At 37.0% G+C, this 26824-nt stretch overlaps 1 protein-coding gene, 2 non-coding genes and 1 pseudogene across 12 annotated transcripts in view; all 4 read right to left on the bottom strand.

Moving 5' to 3' along the window:
• The window catches only part of CNOT1 (CCR4-NOT transcription complex subunit 1), a 108062-nt gene that overhangs the window by 23568 nt on the left and 57670 nt on the right, over positions 1–26824 (bottom strand). For 4 of the 10 annotated variants that reach the window (XM_032854325.1, XM_032854317.1, XM_032854321.1 and 1 more), the window contains 15 exons: positions 26486–26608; positions 26136–26287; positions 14046–14196; positions 12655–12856; positions 11255–11401; positions 10014–10138; positions 9207–9493; positions 8032–8110; positions 4933–5163; positions 4481–4621; positions 3385–3564; positions 1695–1811; positions 1248–1358; positions 605–682; positions 257–434 (listed from right to left, as the gene is read on the bottom strand). In XM_032854325.1, coding sequence (XP_032710216.1) covers positions 257–434; positions 605–682; positions 1248–1358; positions 1695–1811; positions 3385–3564; positions 4481–4621; positions 4933–5163; positions 8032–8110; positions 9207–9493; positions 10014–10138; positions 11255–11401; positions 12655–12856; positions 14046–14196; positions 26136–26287; positions 26486–26608 — 2302 coding nt within the window. The remainder of the gene's footprint in view (positions 1–256; positions 435–604; positions 683–1247; positions 1359–1694; positions 1812–3384; positions 3565–4480; positions 4622–4932; positions 5164–8031; positions 8111–9206; positions 9494–10013; positions 10139–11254; positions 11402–12654; positions 12857–14045; positions 14197–26135; positions 26288–26485; positions 26609–26824) is intronic. The other 6 variants (XM_032854319.1, XM_032854323.1, XM_032854318.1 and 3 more) reach the window with 3 other exon arrangements.
• On the bottom strand, positions 2555–2692 carry LOC116866015. The gene has a single exon (XR_004382310.1). It is a non-coding gene; the product is annotated as a small nucleolar RNA SNORA46 (small nucleolar RNA).
• LOC116866016 lies at positions 13610–13745 on the bottom strand. Its single transcript, XR_004382311.1, has one exon. It is a non-coding gene; the product is annotated as a small nucleolar RNA SNORA50 (small nucleolar RNA).
• On the bottom strand, positions 20725–22462 carry LOC116865812 (annotated as a pseudogene).

Below are 26824 nucleotides of genomic sequence, written 5' to 3'. Positions count from 1 at the left end.
CTGAGGCCTCAAACAATGTAAAAGATAACCTTAGTTGGGTTATGATTAATGATGCTTAATTAAGAATACCATATGAATTCTAATACCTAAGACAATGCCTACACATAACTAACTTTTACTTAATTTAGATGGCTCACCAAAAAGCATATAAAATTTTAGCACCACATTACATGGAAAATTACAACTTGCTGTATGCATAAAGACATACCATTTAAGAAAACCTTCTGGTAAGGAGAGGGCTAATTATGACACTTACTTGTGGTTGTGATGGGAGGGAGTTCTTCTGGCTGCTTGACATCTTTCTTTGGAGCAGAGAGTTGCTCATCTAAGTTCTTTAGGCGATCTTTATCCTTTAGGAGGTTTCCAGGTTTTAGCTCATTGATGTCTAATGCAAGGTTCTTACAGAGGACCTCAATCTCAAACTTCAAGTTTAACTGCATAATTCAAATATTCAAAAAAATTTTTTAAATGTAGCTTTATTCACAATATATACTACTCTTAACCAAATGTTAGGGTTTACCCCAAATATCCTCTACTTCTCCTGTAAATTTTAATAATGTGACGGCACAGAATGTTCTAAAGGATAAAGCAGCAATAAATTTACCTTTAAGTCATGTTCCTGATGTAGCTCTGCTAACACATTCATAATTGCCATCGTCCATGGGTTGGGTGGCCTAAAAACCTAAAGAAAAGCTATTATGTTAAGGGGGCCACCAAAATCATCTTTTAATTTGTATTACATAAAATAGCTATAAGGGGCACCTGGGTCCTAATTCCTTAAGCATCTGCCTTCGGCTCGGGTCATGATCCCAGGGTCTTGGCATTGAGCCCCACATTGGGCTCCCCACTCAGCGGGAAGTCTGCTCCTCCCTCTCCCACTCTCCCCATGTGTGTTCCCTCTCTGTGTGTCTCTCTCCATCACATCAATTTAAAAAAAAAAAAAATCTTATAAAAAATAAAATTTTAAGAATTAAAAAAAATAAAAGTTAAGCACTTATACCCATATGGCCATAACAAAACCCTTGGGTTTCCCATCTATATATTTTAGGAAAACACCAAAACCTAAAGCCATCCTTTAAAAATCATGCTACTTTAGCCTCTCATACTCGAAATCTGAGTTTCCCTGAGGAAGCCTGACTAAACTGGCCCTGTGTTCACAGAAACTAAAGACATAATCTTTTGCACTTTTGCTGAAACAAACTAACCCTTAAAAATCAACCACCAATAAAATATTAAAATCTACTCACCACACTACGAATGCTAGATTCTAAGACTTTGGCAACAAAGGGAACTACGTAGAGCAACTCTTGTTGTCCTTTAACATAAGCCTCAAGCAGCAAAGACTTTACATCCAAGTCCTAGAATAAGAAACATTTTTTTTTAAAGCTGGGAATGTATTTCAAAACCCCTCACAAAGTACCAAAAAAAAGGATCTTGTCAAACTCATTCCCAAATTAGGAACCAATATAATATGACTCTTGCCTTACAGAAAGGGATGACAGTCAGACCTTACTGGCTTTTGTTTATCCCCCTTAGCAATGCAGGATCATGAGCATGCAACTGGATTCAAAACATGGGCCAAACTCTTACAAACAGCCAATCATCTTTAAAATAGCCCCAAATAAAGTCAAGATTTTTAAACATAATATGCTGTATGAACATTCTCAAGTTTTACATGGACCCCGGAAACTCACAGTGTGTAAGATGGGTTTATTTTTAGCTAGTGTGATCATTCCTAGCCAATGTCCCAAATTCTTCAGCAAAGAACGATCTGAAAAATTCGCTGCAGCTTTATCAGAGGTCAGGAGCACCTGAAATGGTACAGGATTAAGAAAGATAGAAAAAGAGCTTAAGAAAAAAATTCTCAACTCAATGTTTGGAATTCCTCCTTATCCTACGTTAAAAATGAGCCGTCAATTCTGAGAACACGCCCCCACATTAGATCTATTCCGTATTATCAGAGTATAACTACACAAGGTTAAGGGGTCATGTACAGTCCTACCGAAAAGTATTTGAAAATTGAAGATTTTAGTGAGTTTTGAAGCAGACATCCAACTGCAAATCTAGTTTTGAAGAGCCAAATTCAATTCAAATGATGATAAATCAATGCTTCCAAGTCATTCAAGACAACAAGCATATGGAGAAATGTAACCAGTATCACAGTACTGAGTGCAATCTTTAGCATTATCTAGGTCACTATGTATCTCTACAGAGAACTAAAATAGCTTACTGAAATACAGTATAATAATGCTTAAATACTCTTTTAAATTTTCTAGAATACCTATTAATTTCATTAATACGCTTCTTTTAAAATTTCTAGAATACCTATTTCATTAATTCTCTAGTTGTTACTTTCCTAAGGGGGATATAACCACCACATGAGTTTGTCTGGGGGCACGTACACACATCCATGTGCAACATGTTACACCTTAAAATTTATGGCTATCAAGTTGTAATTTCAATTTGTTTAAAATAATCTTGGAAATTTTGCTCCACAATATGTGCGTACGTTCATATCCCAATCACAATTTTAGATAAAAAAGGGTGAATATAGTTATGTTCCTTAACCCTATCCAGCAACAGCAGAATGGCACAAAGTCAGCTGTGCAACAGAAAGAGCCAGGAATTCTTTTGCACTACAGCGTAACCAAGAATGGGGAAAATTCCCATCCACAGGTTTAAATATAGTGCTAGTTCCTAAGCCAATATCCCAAGTTATTCATCAAAGAATGATGACAGCTGTATGCTGGTTTTCTTGAAACATTATTCTTCCTGAGAAATAAAATACCTACTTTTATGGAACAAGTGTTAGCACATTAGGAAAACTCGGACTCTGAACTGCTGAGAATCCTTCACAACAGCTATTCCATAATTGAGGCTACGGTACAGAGATACATGGCACTTAAGACATCAAAGACTTATTGCAGCACTGTCGTTATAATACATAAAGCTATTAACAATCTAAATATTCACCAGCAATAAATATACAGACAATGGATTTCTATAAGACAATTAAAAAGAACCTGAGGGACTAGAGCTCAGATCATATTACAAACATGAGGAGGAGACATTAACAGAGGGCTAAGATTTAAAACCATGCACGGAATGATGAAAACAAAATCAGAATAGTAGAATTACTTTCAAAGTAAACAGTACATGTCTATGTAACTAAATTCTTCATGAAATTAGTTCCGTATCTGAAACAAACCTTAGAGCAACTTCCACGGATAACCTAATATAGGCAACATAAAACAAACAAACAAAAAAAACCCCCAGCAACACCTCCCCCAAATTTCTACTTGTACAATCAAGTATTTTCAAATTCAAAACAGTAATGAAAAATAAATAAATAAATAAATAAATAACAGAAGAACTAAATCTTACTTTGATGTTTCTGTAGGTCTCATTCAGAACCATCTTATTAAATTCAGGGTTCTTCAGCGTGTCAAGGAAGTTTGAATAGAGGCTGTGAAAGTTTGGCTCAATACTGACTCTCTTCATAACCAGGTACTGTGAAACCCAAGGCATAAATTCTTCCTTCACAGTTTCCTTTAGTTCTTCAACCTAGCCAACCAACGCAACACAGGAAATACACAATTAAAAGATAATACAGTTTTGTGGGGTTTTGTTGTGAACACTACAATATGTAGCATGTGGCTCCTTGCAAAATCAGATACTCAAGCACCACACTTCATCTCCCCCCCACATCAGACACATGCTATGAAGTACAGTATATTCAATTCCATGTTAGTATACAGTCATCTCTCAAACTGTGGGTTGATTAGGACTAAAATTCTATAGCTCCTTTCAGCTTTAAAATTATAAAACATGAAGTCCCTCACCCCCACCTTTCCCAACTCTCCATTTGACCAAAACTGCATAAATTATTAATGTACAACCTGCCATTAAGAGACCTAACACCGGAACTATGTTTTCCTAAATTTCCAACTCCAGGAACTTCTCTTCCAAAAGGACACTAAAGGCTTATCCCCCAATCAATTCTGGAGGGATTTTGAAAGATGGTGTATATGTAATATCTCAAAAATTACTTGTTCAGGCTAATATTACCAGCTAACATAGGCATTTCCAATGCCTTACATATAATCTTGAAAAGCAATGGTCATTTCTTGTGCTTTGTACAAAGTTACCTCGGTTATTAGACATCTAATAAAAGCTCTGAATGGTCTCTGGGAAAACATGACTTGCAACGTGGTACAAATGAAACCCTCCACCATGCCGAGACCACTGAGTTTATTTCAAAAGCCTGTAAAACTTGCTGCAAAACTAATGCTACTTAATGTCTACAAAAACCACAGCCACTAGTTGTATATCCTCCTTCCCTTTGTTTTGATTCTATTACTTCTGCCTTTAAAGTAAAGTATTACAAAGGGTGCTGAATATCAAGTATAAATCACCCAACCCATTAGGGTAAGAACAGACATTATTCACAATGGTATATAAACTATTACATCATGCTCACCTTTTGGGTCATATTCGATTGTGAGAGATTATTGAAGATAAAAGCAATTTTCTCTTGGATATTTTCTGGGGGCTCTACAATTCTTTCAGTTTGATCTGTGGCCACAAGCAACGTGTCTATATTTGTAGTATTAATAGAAGGCTATAAAACAACAACAACAACATAAACTGAAATGCCTACTTAACAAATCCCAGGAAAAAATGTATACCGATTCTTTCAGGAAAAAATATACACATGATATATACAGCTATATACTCTAAGCGTTGGCCAGAATGTGTACTGATATAGTGCCGGTCTTGGAGAAATCTGGGGAGGGGAGATACAGAGGGAGAAATGCTGGTCTTTATACTTTCAGTAGGCATGTGTTACTTATAATAAAATTAAAATACATGCTCACTACTGGAGACAGTACAACACTAACAGACCCGAGGAAAGAAAAAAGATTTACTTACTGGCACATCTTTCTTAAAGCTGACTCCGGTTGGCCTGGTGACTGTAACCGTTTTAGCAACAGTGGTGGTTGTTGAGGTGGTTACCATCGTGCTAACCTGACCAGCAAGGGGAGCTTTTGCTGGAACCTGGGCCTGAGCCTGGGCCTGAGCCAGTGCAATACTTCCAGGGGTTGTGATAGAGCCCTGCATTTTCACAGGAGGATCTCTAGACTGTTGTCCATATTCAATATACTAGGGGAAGGAAGAGGATAAGACATAAAAAGACTTCTTAATGAAAACTGAAAGTGTTGAATTATACTCCTCTAACTTCTGAGAGGGGATATCCCTTACTCCCTGCCCCATTCTGGTCCATATTCCTATACATAATATACATAAGTAGATACCATAGGGCTCTTTGGAAGGTAAAATAGTATGTCTTACAATATTGTAAGGGATCAAAACAGCCACCACCAATGCCTGCATATATACTTTCATAAATCCCTTAATATATGTAACTTTAACATTTTTAAATTTCTATACTGAATTTTTAAAAAGATTTTATTTATTTATTTGACAGAGAGAGAGCAGGAGAGCACAGGCAGGGGGAGCGGGAGAGGGAGAAGCAGGCTTCCCGCTGAGCAGAGAGCCCAATGCAGGACCTGATCCCAGGACTCAGACCATGACCTGAGCTGAAGGCAGCTGCTTAACCAACTAAGTCGCCCAGGCACCCCTAAATTTCTATACTACATTGATCTCTTTTACTGGATGCTGATGAGAAACGTAAGGACCAAAAAGGAGTTATTTCTCAATAACTATATTACTATGAAACAAAGAAACACACTGTTGAAAGCCAAGTCAGCTAGACCCAAAGAAGCAGGACGGCAGACTTCTTTCCATTTCACAGACCACTCAACCTCCTTTCCACACACAAATTAGAAAACTGATAAAGGGCTCCTAATCCTATTTCCAGCAGTCCGTGCCTGAACAAAACAAAAACTACTACCCAGCTGCACCAAGGTGGCTCAGTCAGTTAAGCATCTGGCTCTTCATTTCAGTTCAGGTATCATCTCAGGGTTGTGAAATCAAGCCCCAAGTCAGGCTCTCCCCTGGGTGAAGAGCCTGCTTAAGATCCTCTCTCCCCTCTGCCCCCCCAGCTCTAAACAAAAAAACAAACAAACAGATAACTACTATATAACTGTATTTAAGAAGGACGTTCTCAAGGCTTCTAAGTGGCACAGTCAGTTAAGCACCCTACTTTTGGTTTTGGCTCAGGTCATGATCTCAGGGTCCTAAAATTGAGCCAGGTGTTGGGCTCCATGTTCATCAGGGAGCCTGCTTAAGACTCTCTCTCCTCTAACCCTTTCCCTTGCTTTTGATAAAAAATAAATCTTCAAAAAAAAGATAAATAAATAAAGGGCATTTTCAAGTAGGAAAGACAATCTCTGAATAAAGCATAGCACTTTAAATTGACTAAGGGGCACCTGAGTGGCTCAGTCGTTAAGCACCTGCCTTCAGCTCAGGTCATGATCCCAGGGTCCTGGGATAATCCCACATCAGGCTCTCTGCTCAGTGGGGAGCCTGCTTCTCCCTTTCCTACTCCCCCTGCTTATGTTCCCTCCCCCTGCCTCTCTGTCAAATAAATAAAAATCTTTTAAAAAATAAATAAATGGACTAAGTACAGAAATACAAATAACCTTTCTCTCACCCTCTAACTATCTTGTTATAGGAGGTACTAGGAATCACTGCTTTGTGGGATCCTTTCCAGGCCACCTCTCGTCTCCACACTTCCTAGGTCTCTAGTCCCAGCTCTGAATTCCAAACACATTTCTCATCTTAGCCTTACAAAACTCTGCTTTCCTGTACTGTACTAGAGTAATGGCATATTCCCCCAAACCCCTCACATGGATGAGTAACACTTGTGGCTTCCCTCCATAGATCTTTTAGGTTAACCCATCACAAAAACTCTGCCCTCCTACAAACAAACCCAGTTGGACTAGTTGAAAACACTGGACTAAATTCTAATAAAAATTAAAAGTAGATTCATACTCTGATCTTTCTGATTTGTGTAAATATGACATTATAAAGCCATTTCTCTGATGTACGCAAAACAAAGTTAATAAAGATTAATTTTCTTATTCTCTATAAGCAAGGTTTTGACCAAAGACAAGACAAAGGTATGAATACTAACCAATTAATCTAAAATCAATCACTAGAACAAAAACTTACCAATTTCATGAATAATCACGTAAAGTGGCTTATAACATATAATATCTAGGGGCACCTAGGTGGCTCAGTTGGTTGAGCACCTGACTCTTTTTTTTTTTTTCCTTTTTTTCTGACTCTTGATTTTGGTTCAGGTCATACCTCAGGGTTGTGGCACTGAGCCCCACATCAGGCTCCATGCTCAGCGCAGAGTCCACCTGACCCTCTCCTTCTGCTTCTCACCCGACCCCACTCACATGAGCCCTCACACTTTCTCTTTCATAAATTTAAAAAAAAAATCTTTAAGAAAATGTACACTATCCCAAGTTCATTTCCTCAGGCACTGCCTCCTTTTTAACAAGTACATCAAAGGAATCTAAGCAGGTGGTAAAAAGACTATCTATTTTTTTAAGTTATCTCTACACCCAACATGAAGCTTGAACTCACCAATCAGGCAGAATTTTTTTTTATACGATTTTACTAATCTGAGAGAGAGCATGCGAGTGGGGAGGGAAAAAGAATCCAAAGCAGACTGACTCTACAATGAGCACAGAGCTCAGTCCTGAGATAATGACCTGAGCTGAAACCAAGACTCCAATGTTCAACTGACTGAGCCACCCAGGTATCCCATGCAAGAATTCTTATTAACAGCAGATGATGTCTATACTTTAATAGCAGTATCAGGCTAAAATAACTGATAAAAGCCTTTACTAAATGAAGCAAAACCACTGCTTAGAAAAGATCATCCAAAAATGATTTTTTCATGACCTATTATTAAGATGCAATATGAGCAACAAATAGTATGTATGCTTATATAATGCCAATCATTAAGAAATCTTAATGCCAGTCCCAGCAAATCCAAAATCAATCAAAGTAAGCTCTCCTACTAAAGAGATTTTAGGTATTAAAGACACTTACCTCCTGTAAATGATGTGGAAATTGCATAAAGTGACTGATAGAAGCCAAGTGCTGACAATACTGGGGATAGTCCTTCAATCTGCCAACAAAAACATTCATTCATTCATTCATCACCTCATGTACAAACAGAAGCAGCAAAATTAACAAATTTTTGTTCAAATGCTAGTCTAGGCCACTTGCCCCTAGGAAACACCTACTTGAAGAGACTGCCAGATAAGAGCATGGAAGTAAGGTAGAGAAATATCTACGAACTTCTTTTTACATCAGAAAACAGTATCCTTTGTTTTTTAAAGGTCCTATTTCAGTTAAAACTTGATTACAACAAGCCATTAAAATCACTATCTGGGAACAATTTCAAATGTTCATTAACAGGTAAATGGAAAAACAATTCATAGTTAATCCATACAGTAACACGGTTAACCCATACATACATAGTTAATCAATACAATAAAAAGGAACTACTGAAACATACAATAAAACAGATTAATTTCAAAAGCATCAGCCTAACTGCAAGAAGTCAGACTCATACATACTCTCTATGGTTCTGCTTATAGAACACTAGGAAAACTAGAAAGAAATCAGATCCAGGATTGCCAGGGGTCAAAGAACTACAAAGGGAAAATAAGAGAACTGCTTACGAGTAACAAATTTTCAAGATCCTGATTGTAATAGTGGTTCTAAATTCTGCAAACCTCAAAAGTACTATAATCTAAAATGGTGCCTTTCAAGTATACTTAAATAAACAACAACAAAAACACTATGTCAATTTACACTTTTCCTACCACTTATTTGATAATTGTAATAAACTATTTTCACTTCCTCCCCTTCTACTTCATACAGATGTTAAGATACATACAATGATGGGGCACGGCAAGAATTAGTTGATAAGTGAGTTATTATTTCTTCTTGTATTAACTAAAGATGCTTCCAGGGCACCTGGGTAGCAGAGTTAAGCATCGGAACCCTGGTTTCTGCTCAGGTCATGAACTCAAGGTGGTGAGAACAAGCCTCATGTGGGGCTCTGTTCTGCGCAGGGCTTGGTGTGGAGTCGGCTTAAGATTCTCTCCCTCCCTCTCCCTACTCCCCTCCCGTTCTCACATGCCCTCTCTCTCAAATAAATAAATCAATCTTTAAAAAAGGGAGATAAATGCTTCATAGGAAACCTATTCACTCACCTATTTTTAAACCTATCTAGTGCAGCAATCCCAAAATAATACATTTTGGAACCAAAAGGCTTGCGTAAGGCTTCAAGAACATATCGGAGGGCCAGACCTAGTGCCATGTAAGTGACCAGTCCTTTTTCAATTATCCCACCAAACAGGCAGGCTGTTATATGTAACTCTTTATCAGGGTACTGGGGGAAAAACCGATATTCTTCAAACAAGTTCCTCAGCATACAGTTAAAGACTTCTCGTTCCCTCTTTATGGTAGAATCTTTAAACCTCTGTAACATTTCTAATACCTAGAAAAAGCAAGACAAAAACAAAACACGCATTAAAGGAAACTATGATGAAAAGCATTCCTTCAATATTCTTCAAAGAACTGTTAAAAAGAATATATTTTAAAAAATAAAATTTTAAAGGCGGGGGGAGACTGGCTGGCTCAGCTGGAAAAGCATGCATCTCTTGATCTTGGGGTCATGCATTCGAGCTCCACATGGGGTGTAGAGCTCCACACTGGGTGTAGAGATCACTAAGAAGAATAGATATACTTAAAAAAAAAGAAAAGATGTACTTTTAAAAAAAGAATATACTTTAAAAATAGATATACGATACATAGATAATCTTTTAAGATTTTATTTATTTATTAAAAAGGATTCTTAATCAAGACATTTAACAATATACTGAGCCTGAGATGAATATTAAATCTCAAAGGGTATACATACACATACCAGAACACTCTGAGCTGAATTTCTAAAAACTTTGAAAGGGGATTTAAGATTTATATAAACCATTAAGTATTAGAACATCCTAGACACTTACCTCATCAACAGACATAGTTGGATGTGGTGGATGATTATATATTCTCTGAAAATAGCTGTTTGCTTCATCATCTATTTCTTTACTAAAGTGCTGATTTGCCTCTGGCCACACCTGAGACAGGTCCGCTGTTAGAAACAGAAAGGCAACCAGTGGGCATTGAAGCTCTTTCCCCAATCGCCCACTTTTATACAGAGAGCCAAAGAGAAAAATACCCTTTTAATCTTACAGGAAAAAAAAATAAAAGAAAATGAAGAAATTATTAAGTGGTCAAAGATCAATATTCAAGTATTTTGCGTACATATAAAAGATTTTAACAAGTGCCTTACAAATGTAGCTCTACCTTAGTATTTTACCAAACCATGAAAGTTCACTACATTCAAATCCACACTGCACTGGTCCTTAACACAACCTCACCTGACATTAACAAGTCTTTACTACTTTATAATAAAAATGACACCTAACATATAAGAATTATCAATGCATGTGCATAACACACTGATGTAAACACAAAGCATGCTACAAAACATAACATTCAGACAAGCCTTTCACACTAACGTTTTCAAGTCAACTGGTATACTTTCAAATCCTATATAATGAATATCTGGTCCCAACAACAAGGGTATTTATAGGTAAACAATACCTACATATTTACGAAGAGGACTTTTGACTTTGAGAATTAACTTACTAAGGAGGTGAAACTTTAAAAGCTGTCTTCCAAGTTACATCAGATATGTCATGCGATGATTATTACATATAAGGCTATATATATCATAAAGCTTTAACCTTAAAATAAACTGCCTTATATAAAACTGTCAGGCTGAAACAAAAATTTGAAATTCTCATAGGTGCTCCTGAATTGTTTTAAAACAACAAAAGAACACCACCAACACTTTTTTAGAATAAGTATAAGACTTATATACATACATTTAAATGCTAAAAACCGCTTTTTACTGTATTTCTTACTTTTAGAGTAACGCCCCTAAAAGATGCTACCTCTTATTAACCATCATACTAACAATCCAGATCAATGGTGGAGAGATAACTCAAATTTTTATTTCAGTAACTCAAGTTAGTCAATTAATTCCCACTGACCTACAAGGCACATCAAACAATCACCCCTACTAACAATATGTTAAGTCAATTTTTTTGTCCACATAACTGTAGAGGCAACAAACTGGAAATCTAAAAAGCTTTATGTACATCAGTCACACTTCACAATCACAGACAACACTACCACTTACAAGGTTTCATCTTACTCTGCTGGAATGTAGGCTGGTTCAGTCCAGAGGTGCCCAGTTTCCTCTGTACAAAAGGATCGTTATTCACTGCAGGGAGTCCAAGAGCCCCAGTTCCTATACCAGTCAGGCTGCCTGTGCCAAGACCACCTACTAGAAAGAAGGAAGGCAGCCAGAAGTCTTATCATTACTCATATTCTTTACTTACATCAAAGATCTAGGTTTTTATTTAGAATGACAGTGTCTTTGTAAATTCGCTTATAACAATATTTAATTTTATACAGATCTAAACTAATAAAAGTAGATAAAAATGGGCAAGGTGGGGCATCGGGGTGGCTCAGTTGGTTAAACACCTGCCTTCAGCCTAGCACAATGATCTTAGGGTCCTGTGATCCAGCCCTGTGTCAGACTCCCTCACAGGGAGTCTGCTTCTCCCTCTCCCCCTGCTTCTGCCCCCACCCATTTGTGCACACAGGCATGCTCTCACTCTCAAATCTTTTAAAAAAAAAAAAAAAAGGAAAACACAATAATGTCTTCAGCATATAGAATTATTCATTTATTTATATTCTTAATAAGACTAATATAGAAATCTTTAACTGTACACTGTCATAGGTGATATGCTATATAATATAGTCAAACTAAGAGGAACTGGTTTGCTTTTAATGCTGATTGAAAACTAATGAATTTCATAGTATCTTCCAGTTAGCATGAGCCAGGACTTGCTTATTCCACTCAACTCTAGCCAACAGAATTTATAAGAAGGCCTTATTAAGGAAATTAATTTTGACTTAAATAAATCAACAATCAGGGTTAGAACCATACAAAAGAACTGCTAATCAGGTTACAGAGTCATCACATTTTCAGTCCTTAAATTTTGGTACACTGAAACTTATACCCTGAAAATAAAAGATGCAGATAGCTTAGGAGGAAACAAATGGGTACAGGAGAGGGGAAAAAACGTAACCTTTACTTCAATATAAAGTTCAAAGCCGAAACATTTGAAATAACTAAAAAAGTGTTAGGGATTTACTATCATTTTCAAGGTAGGTGAGGTATAACGAAGCAGAACATATACCTGAATCTCCTATGTGAAATATTTTCTACCTTTATTATTTACTGAATGATTCATAAAGCTGTGAATTCTTTATCTGAACCTCCATCTTTCAGAATGTCATTAACACACTTGTTAATGTCTATATTATCACTTGGTAAAACAGAATCCTTATAATCTGAATTAATTAATATTATAATAGTATAGTGTTCTCTTCCCAGCTTTGAAGAATGAAACCACCTCACAATTTAAACAGCTTTCATTATAACAGTGACTCCAAACACCTTACCCCACACTAAAGCACAATGAGATTTACAAATAATCTGCACTCTCATCCACCACTGCTCCCCCTTACCTGGAAGCTGTGATGAAAGTCCTCCAATACCACTGAAAGCAGTTGTCTGATTTGGGGTTGAAAGGGGTGGAAATGCTTTTGCTGGTGATTGAGGGGTACTGAAGGCAGAACCCAAATTTGGAGGAAAACCCTGCATACTCTGGGTGTGAGGGGCAGCTGAACCACCTATACTAAGAGATGCCATTCCACCAAGAGGGTCAATCTAAAGAAAAACATCATAAAAATGTATTAAACATACTTTAAGAACATACAGACATATGATACAGGTAAAGAAATCTTTAGCTATTCATACGCTTAATCAGTAAACTGCAAAAGCCCGAACAATCATAATACCTAAATCCTCAAATCAAGTCAACTGTGCTAGTCTTTTTTCTTACTGTATCACAGAATAGGTTTCAAGAGTTAGCCTCTGCCAAAGTATCAGAGCCGTAATGAGGGATACAAAACTTCAAGAATAACACTTATGATGAACTGCCCTGCAGCCAGCACTCAGCATGACAAAGGACAGTTGTTAGGTCTTCAAAATTTCCAATAAGCCCCTTTGTACCAGAAAGAATCTCTCAAACTACATTATTTAACTTTCAACACGAAAAACTTAGCAATCAGAAATAAATCTTCCAGTCAAAACAAATAAATCTACTCAAAATGTGAAGATCTTGAGGGCTGGAGGAGATCAGCTCTAATTTAAAACAAACAAAAAACAAGGTAAGCTATTCACCAAAAGATCTTTTAAAATATCTATAACTGCACTTTCAAGCTTCTTAGTTTCTGTCATTATTTCAGACGTTCATGACATAGAAAATGGTACACAAAATGCCTTTTATAAAGTGGCCCCTGAAGAATCACTAAACATTCTTTTCTTAAACCCCAATCTGCCAATCAATGCAGATGAAAAGAGAAGTGGAATATGTTGCTCCCAGAGAGAAGGGGGGTGGTTGGTGTCAGGGAGTAACTTAAATGTACCTTGTTTTTAAAAGAGCAGTTCAGTTGAGAGCTGAAGAGCCCCAGTTATAACAAGTCCTTATGCTCTAGCACTGTTGCTTGGCCCGTGAAGCTACAAACAAGACACATCAGGTTCAAAGGCAGTGCTTATTTCTCAAGTCTAAGTTACTCTTATTTTAAAAAGAAGCCCTTATCATTTACCTAAATAAGTTGTTTTGTACCTTTCCTCTCAGAGTCACGTTCTATTTAATGATTAAAGTCTATCCTCAACTATAATGCCTATTTATGGATCTCCTTTAAAATGTAGTAGTGGATGCTAGACATGCAGGTATCTATAAGGTAATAAATTTAGACAAATTTTCATTTGACAAATTACAAATGATGTAGAAGTTTATTCTATTCCAAGTCTATGAACACACACAGATGTACCAGTTGTAGCATTCATTTACCTGAACGGGAGAAATGGCATCTAAGCTGCTAGCACTAGGAGGGCGTCCTTTTGGCATAACTCCAGGTGGAGGCTGTCTGGCCTTATTCATAACATTACTGCAATTGGCCACCATGGTAAGGATGGTTTCTGATAACTCCTGAGAAACACTCCTAACGACAGAAGAGAAACAAAAAATATCACTTAGAACACCTAAAGAAACAAACCTGATTTTTTCTTTTAAGTAGGCTCCATGACCAATGTGGAGCCCAATGTGGGGCTTAAACTCACAACCCTGAAATCAAGATATAAGCTGAGATCAAGAGTTGGATGCTTAACCAAGTGGGCTACCCAGGCACCCCCATACCTAATTTTCTAATGAAAACCTGACAGAACATGTGCCTAAATTTCCACCATACCCCAAGTCTTTGCATCCATCATTAAACAAGGGTTTTCTGAGCAATGGCTCTCTCGTGGAGATAACTCCTTTATATCCTTGAAACTAAGCCTTTTGTATGGTACAACAAATGTATTTTAAAAAACACTCCAAGAAACATTACATATACTCACCCACTTTGCCAAAAATTATGCCCACACCTGAATATAGCAAAGCCAACAGATAAGAAAACTCAATACTAGTTTCTCATAAATACAAAACATTTATTTAAGTATAGATAAAAATACCATATACATGTAGTCACTACACCTGTCAAGCACATAACTGATTCCTAAAATGTCAAGTAGGATAAATGTTTGTTTAATGAAAAACCCACCTTCTCATCTTAAGGTATCACTGCCTCATAAAACTGTAGAAAACCCTTATATTTCTAAACTCTACACAAACTTGATTCTGTCTTTAATCTTTCCTCCTAAATTCAGAATATTACTACTGCCATCAAGAAGTAAAAGTAGTCACTCAGAGAAGACCATTATTTCATGTTTGGGAAATGAAATATAAAACTGGACATCAAATCACTACAGTACAATCTATAAAATTCTTGCTTGAACCAGTATGAAAGACACAGTGGCTCCAACACGGATTATGAATTTAAATGAACAATGAGTTGGGTTTTTTTTCATCTATTAAAGCAGGAAAGAAAAAATATTAACAGATCATGGAAAAGAATAGGGAGATGTCAAGTACTACAAGTGTGAGTTTACTTATTTACTTTAGTACTGTTAATTTCCAAAAGATGCTGCAAACAAAAACATTTCAAACAGAAAAAAACATGACTTTAGCTCTCTCTAGCCTCTATATATCTAAGTTCAAATACCTACTCCCATGCAATTAAAACTTCATGGACATACCAGTGTGATCTCTTAGATTACCAAATACTCCACTAGCAAGGTTATGAGGAAATAGACATTTTCACTGCTGGTGGTTATACAAGAATGAAAAACTTCCTAGGGAGGAAATTTTCCAGTAACTAATAAAACTATACATGCATTTCCATTTATTCCAATAGCCTCTGCTTCTAATGGTCCCAAATACACACTAGCAAAGACGATGGCTACAAACACTATTTACTGCAACACTACTTATGATATATAGCGAAAATAATCAGAATGTCCACCAGTCAGAAACTGGTTTAATAAAGCAAACATCTACTCAATGAAGTACTATGCAGCAATTACAAGGAATAAGAAAGCTCTTTGATTCTATGGAGTAAACTGTAGGATACCTGATCAAATGAAAGCATGTTGTTATAGAGTATACAATATTCTCCCTTCGCTGTAGTAAAGAGGAAAATACACAAATACTTTTTTAAAATGCAAAGATAACCCCCAAATGTAAATGAAAATGGTTACCAAACAAGAACAAGGTGAGGGTAAGAGCCACAAAGATCCCTCTTAGTTAAAAAAAGAAACCATAACTAACTAACTAACTAAATAAATAAGAAATCATTCCAAAGACATCTATGCCATGGGTTAATGGCTTATTTGTGGAGTATAAGGAATAACACGGAGGACATGGTGAGATGGAGAGGAGAAGGGAGTTGGGGGAAATTAGAGGGGGAGACAAACTATGAGAGACTGTGGACTGTGAAAATCTGAGTGTTTTGGAGGGGCGGAGGGTGGGAGGTTGGGTGAGCCTGGTGGTGTTATGGAGGGCACGTATTACATGGAGCACTGCATAAACAATGAATTCTGGAACACTGAAAAGAAATTTTAAAAATAAATAAAAATTCAAATAAATAAGAAACCATTCCAAAGACATGTATGCCATGGGTTAATGGTCTCCACTAGTAAATAATAATCACTATGTTGCAATGAATACAAAAGGCCTTCAATTTTAAGACACAATATTTTATGTATTACACAAAAAGGAAATAAACTAATTTCAACTGTTAAGACATCACTAATGATATGAATCATTTCAGATGTTAAAATATTAAACAGTGGGTATCTCAGATTGACAAGCTATGGTTAATTAAAATATTCCTTATTATTTGGAAAAAACTTTCTTATATTTGACACAATTTCAAACTTAAAGAGACCAGAATATTATTAGGGACTCCCATAAATGCTTTACTCACCAATTAGTTACATTTTGCCTAATCTGTTTAGCCAGTCTTTCTATACTCTCCTCCAAAAAGTGTATGTGAAGACGTTATCTTTTGTCCCTAAATACTTCACTATGTTTATCCTAAGAACAAGGACATTTTCTTATAGAACTACGTAGAATAATATATATCAGGAAGTTTAACACAAGTAAGCCATATTCAAATTACATCAGTCCCACAAGATACTTCACTGCTATTATTCCCCTGCGTCATGATCTGATCCACTGCACTGCTGTCACCACTTCTTTGAACTAGAGAAACTCATCAGCTGTTGTCTTCCTCCAACTTGTTTTTTTAAAGTTAATTTACTCAATATCCCTTGATTTGAGTTTGTCTGATATCTTATATTTTAGATGCGTTTGTTGCAGGACTACCACATAAATTACATTATATTCTTCTCCGTGCATTTTATTTTTCGTTTATATTATTGTTTTAAGTAATCTCGATACCCAATGTGGGGCTTAAACTCAAAACACCCCAAGAACAAGAGTCAGATGTCCCCTCAGTGCACTTAATTAGGAGGCATATGATATAGAGAGCTAGTGATCACTTTGATCTATAAATTAATGTAGCATATGCCAGGCTTCTCCATTGAAATGTTACTTCTTTCCCCCTTTGTTATTATAAGGTAATTTGTGGGGAGAGACTCTGAAATTAGGTGATTGTCCTGCTCCTCAAACCTTCTCTCACGACTTTTAGCAGCCATTGAAGTTTATAACTCCATCATAATTATTTCTGTATTTATTAACTGGAAGAACTTCCCTTCTTTGGCATTTACATGCATCATTAAAATTCTCCAACAAGACAGGTTCTTCTAATACAGCAACAAAAGAAATTAAAACCTGGAGTTGGGTAAACCACCTCCTTACAAATAAATAGAAAACATTTTATCCAATTTCAATATGCCCTTAAATTTCCAGTATTTAATTCCAGTTTACTTACCTCCAGGTGGATTACAATGTACAAATGTGAAAGGCAACATTCTAAAACTAAATTTTAGAACATTAAGAACTTACAGAGCAGGGTTTCTCAACTGTTGCACTATCAGCACTATGGACTGGATAATTCTTTGTTGTTGGGAGGCTCTACTGTGGACTGTAAAATGTTTAACAGCAACCCCGGCCTTTACCTACTAGATGCCTTTAACACATTTCTCTCTGCTTGTAACAATCTATAACAATATCAAATGACTCTGAGGAAGGAAAATACTCCCTGAGAACACCCAGTTAGGGATATATGTGTGCAAATTTCTCAAAAAGCATAGAAAAGCAAAATAAAATTCAAGATCTACATGGGATACCTTACGAAAACAGGACTGCAGAGGAAGACAAAGTTAGCTCCAAAAATGTTACAGGTTAAGCTGCACAGTAGACTCATAGGTGTTTATTATGCTTCAGAAATTACAAAAAAATACACAGTACATAAGCAAATGGTGAAATAAAAAGATCTCCAAATATTCTCTACTCCATAAAAGCAACTAGAAAAGTGGCAAAAATTATCAGAATCAACTATATTAGAACTCTAACATATATGATACATAACATATATATGATACATGAACTCTTGATATGTAACAATCCAGAAATTTTTATTCCAGAAAGACTGAATCTTGGTAATAAAAGCTTTCCGGTATCTCAATTTGCTTTACTCCCATGCCGCCCCCTCCAGCTGGACAGCAACCTTGAAAAACCTATCATTACAGAGAAAAACCAGCAGCCTGACAGTCACAGGACAGGGCTCAGAACTGGCTTGAGGCATCTCCAAAGCCTCATCCTCAGAGAACCCTGAGAGACAACAATGGCAAGATTATCTCTATCTGACCTAAGAGCTGACCAAGCACAGCCTTTTCCCTCATGAGATATTTGTTGATACATTTAAAGGGAACCGTTTTAATTTTCTGGCTGCCTAGGGTGGAAGATAACAGTTTGAGCAAATAAGAGGTTAACCAAAAAGCTTAAAAGGAAAATTTGGGGAATAAAATTCCCATGGGTGAAATGGAGAACTCTCATTTTCCCAGAGAATCAAGAAGTCCTTGGACATGTATTGAGCAACGCCAATAGTCAATCTGTGATATTACCACAAAAAGACCTAAAACGGACCAAGCTCTTACCTCAAGTTGACGTTCAGGCTCTAAGAAGGAAATAAAGGCTAACAAGTTGTTGTCAAGTGATTAGTGTTAAGATGTGCCCCAATATGCCAAAAAAACACAGGAAAAAGAGTAACTTGCTCATTCTGGCATTTAAGAAAATCACCCAATCATGATCTCAGGGTCCTGGGATCAAGCCCCGTATTGGGCTCTCTGCTCAGCAGGGAGCCTGCTTCCTCCTCTCTCTGCCTGCCTCTCTGCCTATTTGTGATCTCTCTGTCACGTAAATAAATAAAATCTTTTCTTTTTTTTTTTTAAAGAAGAGGAAAAATAAAAAATCACCCAAGTCTTAGCTGATCACCAGGCTACCCAATGTCAATGGCCTAAGGTGACAAAAGAGTATGGACATGACAGAAATAGTTCCCAAAAATCTCTAAATGAAAGAAAAAAAGCAACAAAACAAAAAACAGAGGTGGGGGTGGGTGCCTGATTTCAAGAACTCACACATTATTTTGACTTACCAGTTTCCAACCACAAATTACAAGATATGCAAAAACAAAAACACAGTAAAGCATGGCCTGCACACAGTAATAAAATGCTATCATCAAAAACTGTCCTGGGAGGGGCACCTGGGTGGCTCAGTGGGTTAGAGCCTCTGCCATCAGCTCAGGTCATGATTTCAGGGTCCTGGGAACGAGCCCCACATCGGGCTCTCTACTCAGCAGGGAGCCTGCTTCCTTCTCTCTCTCTGCCTGTCTCTCTGTCTACTTGTGATCTCTGTCAAATAAATAAATAAAATCTTAAAAAAAAAAATCAGAATTTAGTAAGAAATTCTGGCGGGGCGGGGGGAGAGATGACACTACCTATCCTGAGAAAAAGACATGCTGGCCTTGGTAGACAAAGACTTTAAATCACTTATTTCAATATGTTTCAGGAACTGAAGTAGGGGCACCTGGGTGGCTCAGTGGGTTAAAGCCTCTGCCTTCAGCTCAGGTCATGATCCCAGGGTCCTGCAATCAAGCCCCACATGGGGCTCTCTGCTCAGCGGGGAGCCTGCCTCCCTTTCTCTGCCTACTTGCGATCTCTGTCAAATAAATAAAATCTTTTATTTATTTGACAGAGATCGCAAGTAGGCAGAGAGACAGGCAGAGAGAGAGGAGGAAGCAGGCCCCCCGCCGAGCAGAGCCCCAGGACCCCGGGATCACGACCGGAGCTGAAGGCATAGGCTTTAACCCACTGAGCCTCCCAGGCGCCCCTAAATAAAATCTTAAAAAAAAAAAAAAAACACTGAAGTAAAGCATGTTAAAAAGAACTACAAGAAAAACTTTAAAAAGGTGCCCCTCAAGGACTGGCTGGCTGGCTGGCTGGCTGAGTTGGTGGAACATACAAAGTCCTGATCTCAGGGTTTTGAGTTTAAGCCCCATCATGGGTGTAGAGATTTCTTAAAAATTAAAATCCTATGGGGGGAGAGGTGGCTCTGTCAGTTGGGAATCTTACTCTTGGTTTTGGCTCAGGTCCTGATCTCAGGTTGTGGGAATGATCCCTACATGGGGCTCAACACAGAACCTGCCTGGGATTCTCTCTCTGCCCCTCCCCCCAATTGATCATGCTCTCTCTTGCTCTCTGAATTTAAAAAAAAAAAGAGAGAGAGAGATGTTCCTCAAGATAGAGCATCTAGAAATTATTATTTCTTGGGGCACCTGGCTGGCTTAGTTGATGTGCACACAACTCTTGATCTTGGGGTCATGGGTTTCAGCCTCACACTGGGTGTAGTAACTTCCTTAAATAAGTAAGTAAAATTTAAAAAAAAAATTCTTTTAGAGTTAAAAAATCCAGTAACTGGGGGGCCTGGGTAGTTCAGCCAGTTAAATGTCTCCCTTTGGCTCAGGTCATGATCCCAGAGTCCTGGAATCAAGACCCGAAATGGGCTGCCTGCTCAACAGCAGGATCTCCCTCTTTCTCTGCTGCTCTAATAAATAAAAAAAAATCTTCAAAAAAAAAAAAAAGAGGAGAGAAAAAAAAAGAAAAGAAAAGAGGAAAGAGGAAGAAAGGAGGAAAGAAAAATGTAGTAACTGCCAACTTCACTACAGGTTCCCAAGAACAGATTCATGCAGGCAAGAGAATCCAAGAATCTGAAGATAACTAAGATTATCCAGCCTGAAAAAGTGAAAGAAAAAAGTGGAAAAAAATAAACTCAGAGACCGGTGGAACACTACCAAACGTATCAAGACATATATAATGAGAGTTCCAGAAGGAGAGATGAGATGGAAAAGGGGCAAAAAGAGTATTTGTCGAAATAACAGCTAAAAACTTCCTGAATTTGATGAAAACCATTAATCTAGACTCCCAAGAAGCTCAACAAACTCCAAGTAATATAAACATACAAGGTCCAAACCTAGAAACATAATCAAACTGGTGAAAGAATAAAAGACAACGTAAGCAGCTTAATGGCAAGGAGAGGCAATGTAGTGCATACAAGGGAGCCTCAAAAAAAATTAACAGCTGATGTCCCCTAAGAAACTATGGAAACCAGGAAGCCCTGGGATGGCATATTCAAAGAACTGAAGGAAAAGGAGTAGCAATGAGGAATCCTCTATTATAAAACTATCCTCGAAATACAAAGGAGAAATTAAAACTTTCCCACTTAAACCAAAACTGAGGGAATTTATTCTTAAATAATCCACCCTAACAAGAAATAAAGGGAATCCTTTATGCAGAAATGAAAGGACACTGCACAGTACCCTGAGTTCATATGAAACAAGTAAGAGCACCAGCACAGTGACCTAGATAAATATAAAACACAGTGTGTGTTTTTTAATTTATATCTTTTTAATCTCTTGCTTGATCTTTCTTTTTCTGGCTTGGTAAGTTTATTACTGTCTTTACCTAAAAAATCTTCATAGAAATTATGGTTTGGCTTATTAGCTCTCAGTGGCCTGCTCCTAAGCTCTGTGAAAGTTTGAGTTCTTCTGAGCTACCTCATCTTTCTTCAGGGCCAAGAGAATCTGGGACAGTTCCACTCATTCTAACTTCTTTCTTAGGCTCCTTCTCATAGACTGGATTCTCTCATACAGCAGCATGAGCTTTTCTTACACATCTTCACCATGTTTAGAGTTACTTTGTTCTTTATATATTGACAGAATTTTTTTTTCCCCCTTAAAGTCATCTCCATACCCAGTGTGGGGCTCAAACTTACAACCCCAAGATCAAGAGTCAAATAAATGCTCCACTGACTGAGCCAGGCAGGTGCCCTGAGAATTGTTTCATGTCAGCATCTTCATCGTCTTCCATTCGGTAATGCATATAATCTGCAATGTTCTGACCCATATGCTTCTGATGTACTTCTGCACTGAATTCCTTGCTTTCCAAACCAGGGAATCATTTGGTACTATGAGGGACAGACAAGCCTCCATCCACAGGTCCCTTGAGGGCCACAAAATATTTCCAGTAGCAGCTGTGGCCAGCCCTGCATCCAAAAAGCAGGTGAAGACACCAGGTTGACCGTCAATGCTTTCCACATTGTATTCATCTCCAGTCACCTCCACCTGGACTTCACAGATCTTGTCTATGCCAAACCTACCAAAGGCCAGTAGCAGACCACTACAATATGCTGTAGCGTAATTTGTCAGGTCAGCCTTCACACTGTACTTTGGGAGTTCATGAGCATAAGCTGCAAAAACAATCATATCTCCTTCTATACTGGCATAAGCAATCTGACAAATGATCCTTCTGTTAGCTACTTGAACTATCATTCTATATTTGGATGTGTTGTACTTATTTTTATCTTAAATTACCAAGTGTTTCTGAGCATAGTAATCAATTAAATCCTCTCATCTTCTAATGTCCATTTGGTATCTCTCAAAGCAAGACTTTCTCTTGACAGTTTTAACAACCTCCACCCTGCAGAACAGAGAACAGCATCCACAGCTTGCCAGAGACCTCCTGCTTGATTTAAAAGATAATTACCACACAAGGTAATAATTATACCTTTTTTGATGATAACACTATGAAAGAGGTGTAATCTAACAATAGCAGCCCAATGAAGGAGAAAGAGGACAGAGCTATAGGAGTAAATTTTTGCATTCTATTGAAATTCAGTTGGTATTAATCAGAACTAGGGTGTTTTAAGTTAAGATGTTAATTTTAACAGGTTAACTTACAAAGGGAAAACATAACTCAAAAGCATATATTCAAGGAAACAACAAGAGAATTAAGATGATATACTACAAGATATATGTTTAACAGTGAAGGAGGCAGCAATGGAGAAATAAAAGAAAAAAAAAGACATAAAATATACAGGAAAATAGAAATGACATGAATAAATTACCTTATCAGTAATCACATTAAAAATATATAGATCAAATACTCCAATTAAGAGATGATCAAATGGATTAAAAAAATAATAACAATCCAACTATATATTGTCCAGAACTGACTCACACTTTAGATTAAGACATCTATAACTTGAAGATAAAAGGTGAAAAAAGATACCATGCAAACATTAACAAAAAGAGAACTACATTAGCTCCACTAATGAGAGACAAAATGTAGCCATAAAGTAAAAAATTAACAGGAAATAAGAAAAGGATTTTATAATAATAAAAAGGCCAATCCTTCTTACAGGAAGACATAATAATCATAAGCATACATACCTTTAAAAACAGAGCCCCCAAACACATGAAGAGAAAACTGAAGGGAGAAATAAACAACTCAAAAATAGTTGGAGGCTTCTATACTCTATTATCAATAACTGATAGTCAGCAATACTGTATTATATACTTCAAAGTTGCTGAGAGACAAGATCTTAATTGTACCCACCACACACACACAAAAAAAGAAATGATAATTACGTGGTGTGACAGGTTAGCTAACACTATTTTAACTGTACACTGCTATATATAAGCATATCAAATGAACACATACATGAACTGACACAATATCAATTATACCTCACTTTAAAAAAAACAGAACAGAACCACAGAGCAGTTAAACAAGGAACACAGACTTCAACAACACTATTAAACCAACTAATCCTAACAAACATACACAACACCTGATCCAACAGCAGACTATACACATCCTTCTCAAGGGCACATGGAAAATTCTCCAGGATAGACCCTGTTAGGCCACATGATAAAACTCAGTAATTTCAACAGACTATAAAATCATGTAAAGCATATTCTCCACTCACAACTGAATAAAACTAAAAATTAGTTAAGAGAAACTAGGTATTCCCAAATATGTGAAAATTAAATACAACAAACTTTTATGGGTCAAAGAAAATTACAAAATACTTTCAGATGACTTAATACCAAACTTAAAGCATTTCATAGGTGGAAACTCAAAGCCATAAACACCCCAAATTAAACAAGAACAATCTCAAACAGAAAATCAAACTTTTCATCTTAGTAAATTTAAAAAAGTTCAAACTAAAGACAAAATAAGAAGCTGAAATAAATGGAAAAAAGAAAAACAACAGATAAAAACGAAACTAAAAGTTGCGTCTTTGAAAAAGGTTAACAAGACTGACATACATTTAGTCACAATGACAATAAAAGGGTGGTGAGAGAGGAAGGGAAGAAAGAAGAGATTCAAATTATTAAAAACAGGAACTGAAAAACAGGAGTTTACCACCAACCTGAAAGAAATGAGAAAGAGTATAAGGAGATAATATAAAGGAACAAGATGGGCAAACTCCTAGAGAAGACAAAAATGACCAAAACTGATTCAAAAGAGGAAAAAAAAAAAAAGAATGAAAATTTCCCTAGGGGCACCTGGCTAGCTCGGTCAATAGATCCATGTGACTCATGGTCTCAGAGTTGTAAGTTCAAGGCACCACTGAGTGTACAGATCACTTAAAAATAAAAATCTTTAAAAAAAAAAAAATCTGTATACATCTGTTTACATCTATAACAAGATAGAGAAGCTCAGGACCAGATGGCTTCACTGCTTAATTCTACGGAACATTTAAAGAATTGACACCAATTTTTCTCACAACAATTTAAAGAGGAAAGGGAAAGAACACTTATCAATTCACTGCATGAGGCTATTATTACCCTGATAATCAAAACCAGACTAAAACAAAACAAAAAACAAAACAAAACAAAACAAACAAACAAAAAAACAAGAAAACCACAGAACAATATCCCTTAGGGATGCAGACACAAAAACCCTCACCAAATACTAGCAAACTGAATTCAGCAACATATAAAAAGTAGTATACACAAAGACCAAGTGAATGCAAGATTTTTTAACATCCAAATTTCACTTAATATGCATAACAAAATAACAAAAACCACACAATCACCTCACGAGATACAGACAAAAGCATCTAATAAAATACCTTCATGATAAAACATGCAACTAACTAGAATTAAAGGTAAGGAAACCTCAACCTGAAGGGTATCTAAACCCACAGCCAACATTACACTTAATGGTTAAACACCTTCTAAATTCAAGTACAAGACAAGAATGTCTGCTCTGGCCATTTCTATTCAACATCAGACTGCAGGTTCACTGTAGAGGAAAAAAAAAAAAAGATGGGAAGGAGAAAAAACTATTCACGCCATTACCTGACTTGTACAAAAGAAACTATACATACAACAGAGGAAGATTAGGACTTATACACTGAAAAGGACAAACCATCACTGAAAAAAATTAAAGACCTAAATAAAATTCATGAATCACAAAACTTAGTATTATAAAATGGCAATACTTCCCAAAATGATATAAAGATTCAATGTAATTCCAGTGATGATCTTCACAACTTTGCAAGAACTCATATGGGAGGGGCGCCTGGGTGGCTCAGTGGGTTAAAGCCTCTGCCTTCGGCTCAGGTAATGATCTCAGGGTTCTAGTATCGAGCCCCACAATTGGCTCTCTGCTCAGCAGGGAGCCTGCTTACCCCCACCCCACCCCCGCCTACTTGTGATCTTAGTCTGTCAAATAAATAAGTAAAATCTTTAAAAAAAAAAAAAAGAGAATTCATATGGGAATATAAGGGACCCAGAACAGCCAAAACAATCTTGAAAAGGAACAAAGTTAAAAGGATTCACACTCCCCAATTTCAAAACTCACTGAAAAGCTACAGTATCAAGATGGCATGGTCCTGGCGCAAGGATCAAAATGTATAGATCAACAGAACTGAGAATCCAGAAATAAAACCCCCACATTTCAGGCAACTTTTCAGAACACAATTCGAAAGAGAGTAACAAATGTGTTGGGACAAATGAACATCCATATGCAAAGCAATGAATCTGAACCTCTCCTTACACTCATATACAAAAAAATCAACTCAAATGGATCTAATACGTATTTTTAGTATAGCACTTTGGATTTAAAAATGACTGGATTATCTAAGCTGCTGTCACTTTTAATCATTCAACCCCTCTTTCCCCAAACAATTTATTCATATAATCCAATTCTAATACTAAACAGTCCTATGTAAACATACTCTTCTTACCCTGCACAAGCTTGTAAACAGGCCAACATTGTCGCCAGAGTTTCTGGAGGAAGTTGAGCACTTTTGGGCTGATCTTTCTCTGGAGCAAGTCCACCCAAAATAGAAGGGCACCGTCTCTTTAAAAAAGTCATACATGCCTGGATAAAAGGCTCCTAGAAAAAAGAAAATCTTTGAGTTTATGTGAAACTGATCTTAACTGCTTTGAGGCTTAAGATAAATTGCTTTCAGATTAAAGACTATTAAAAGACAGTATGACTAAAATCCGCAAAATAATATCTTCATTGCCACTGTTTTAACTAATTAAGCCATCAAAATTTTAAAGCAGTAATAAATGGACAAATCCTGCTTACTCCATGCTCTCGAATTTTATCTGTGAGCCACTTATCAAGTTTGAGGTATTCACGACGTGAAGCAAGTGCAGCAAGGTCAATAACAAAGGCAAATGGAGTACCATTTAGCAGCATTGACAAGGCCTAAAACAAAAGAATATCAGAAACTTTTAAGTCAGAATGCCTGGATGGCTCAGACAGTTAAGTGTTACAACTCTTGATTTTGGCTCAGGTCATGATGTCAAAGCAGTGAGATCAAGCCCCATAGCAAGCTCCCCATTCACTAGGGAGTCTACTTGAGATTTTTGTCTATCCCTCTCCCTCTGCCCCCTCCTCCCCCTTCCCCAACATGCACACACC

Source organism: Lontra canadensis, unplaced genomic scaffold (genome assembly GCF_010015895.1).
Source record: "Lontra canadensis isolate GAN:19392208 unplaced genomic scaffold, GSC_riverotter_1.0 scaffold8, whole genome shotgun sequence".
NCBI classification, from domain to species: Eukaryota; Metazoa; Chordata; class Mammalia; order Carnivora; family Mustelidae; genus Lontra; species Lontra canadensis.
Note: the sequence above shows the minus strand (reverse complement) of the source record. Positions and strands in the feature narration are given on the sequence as shown.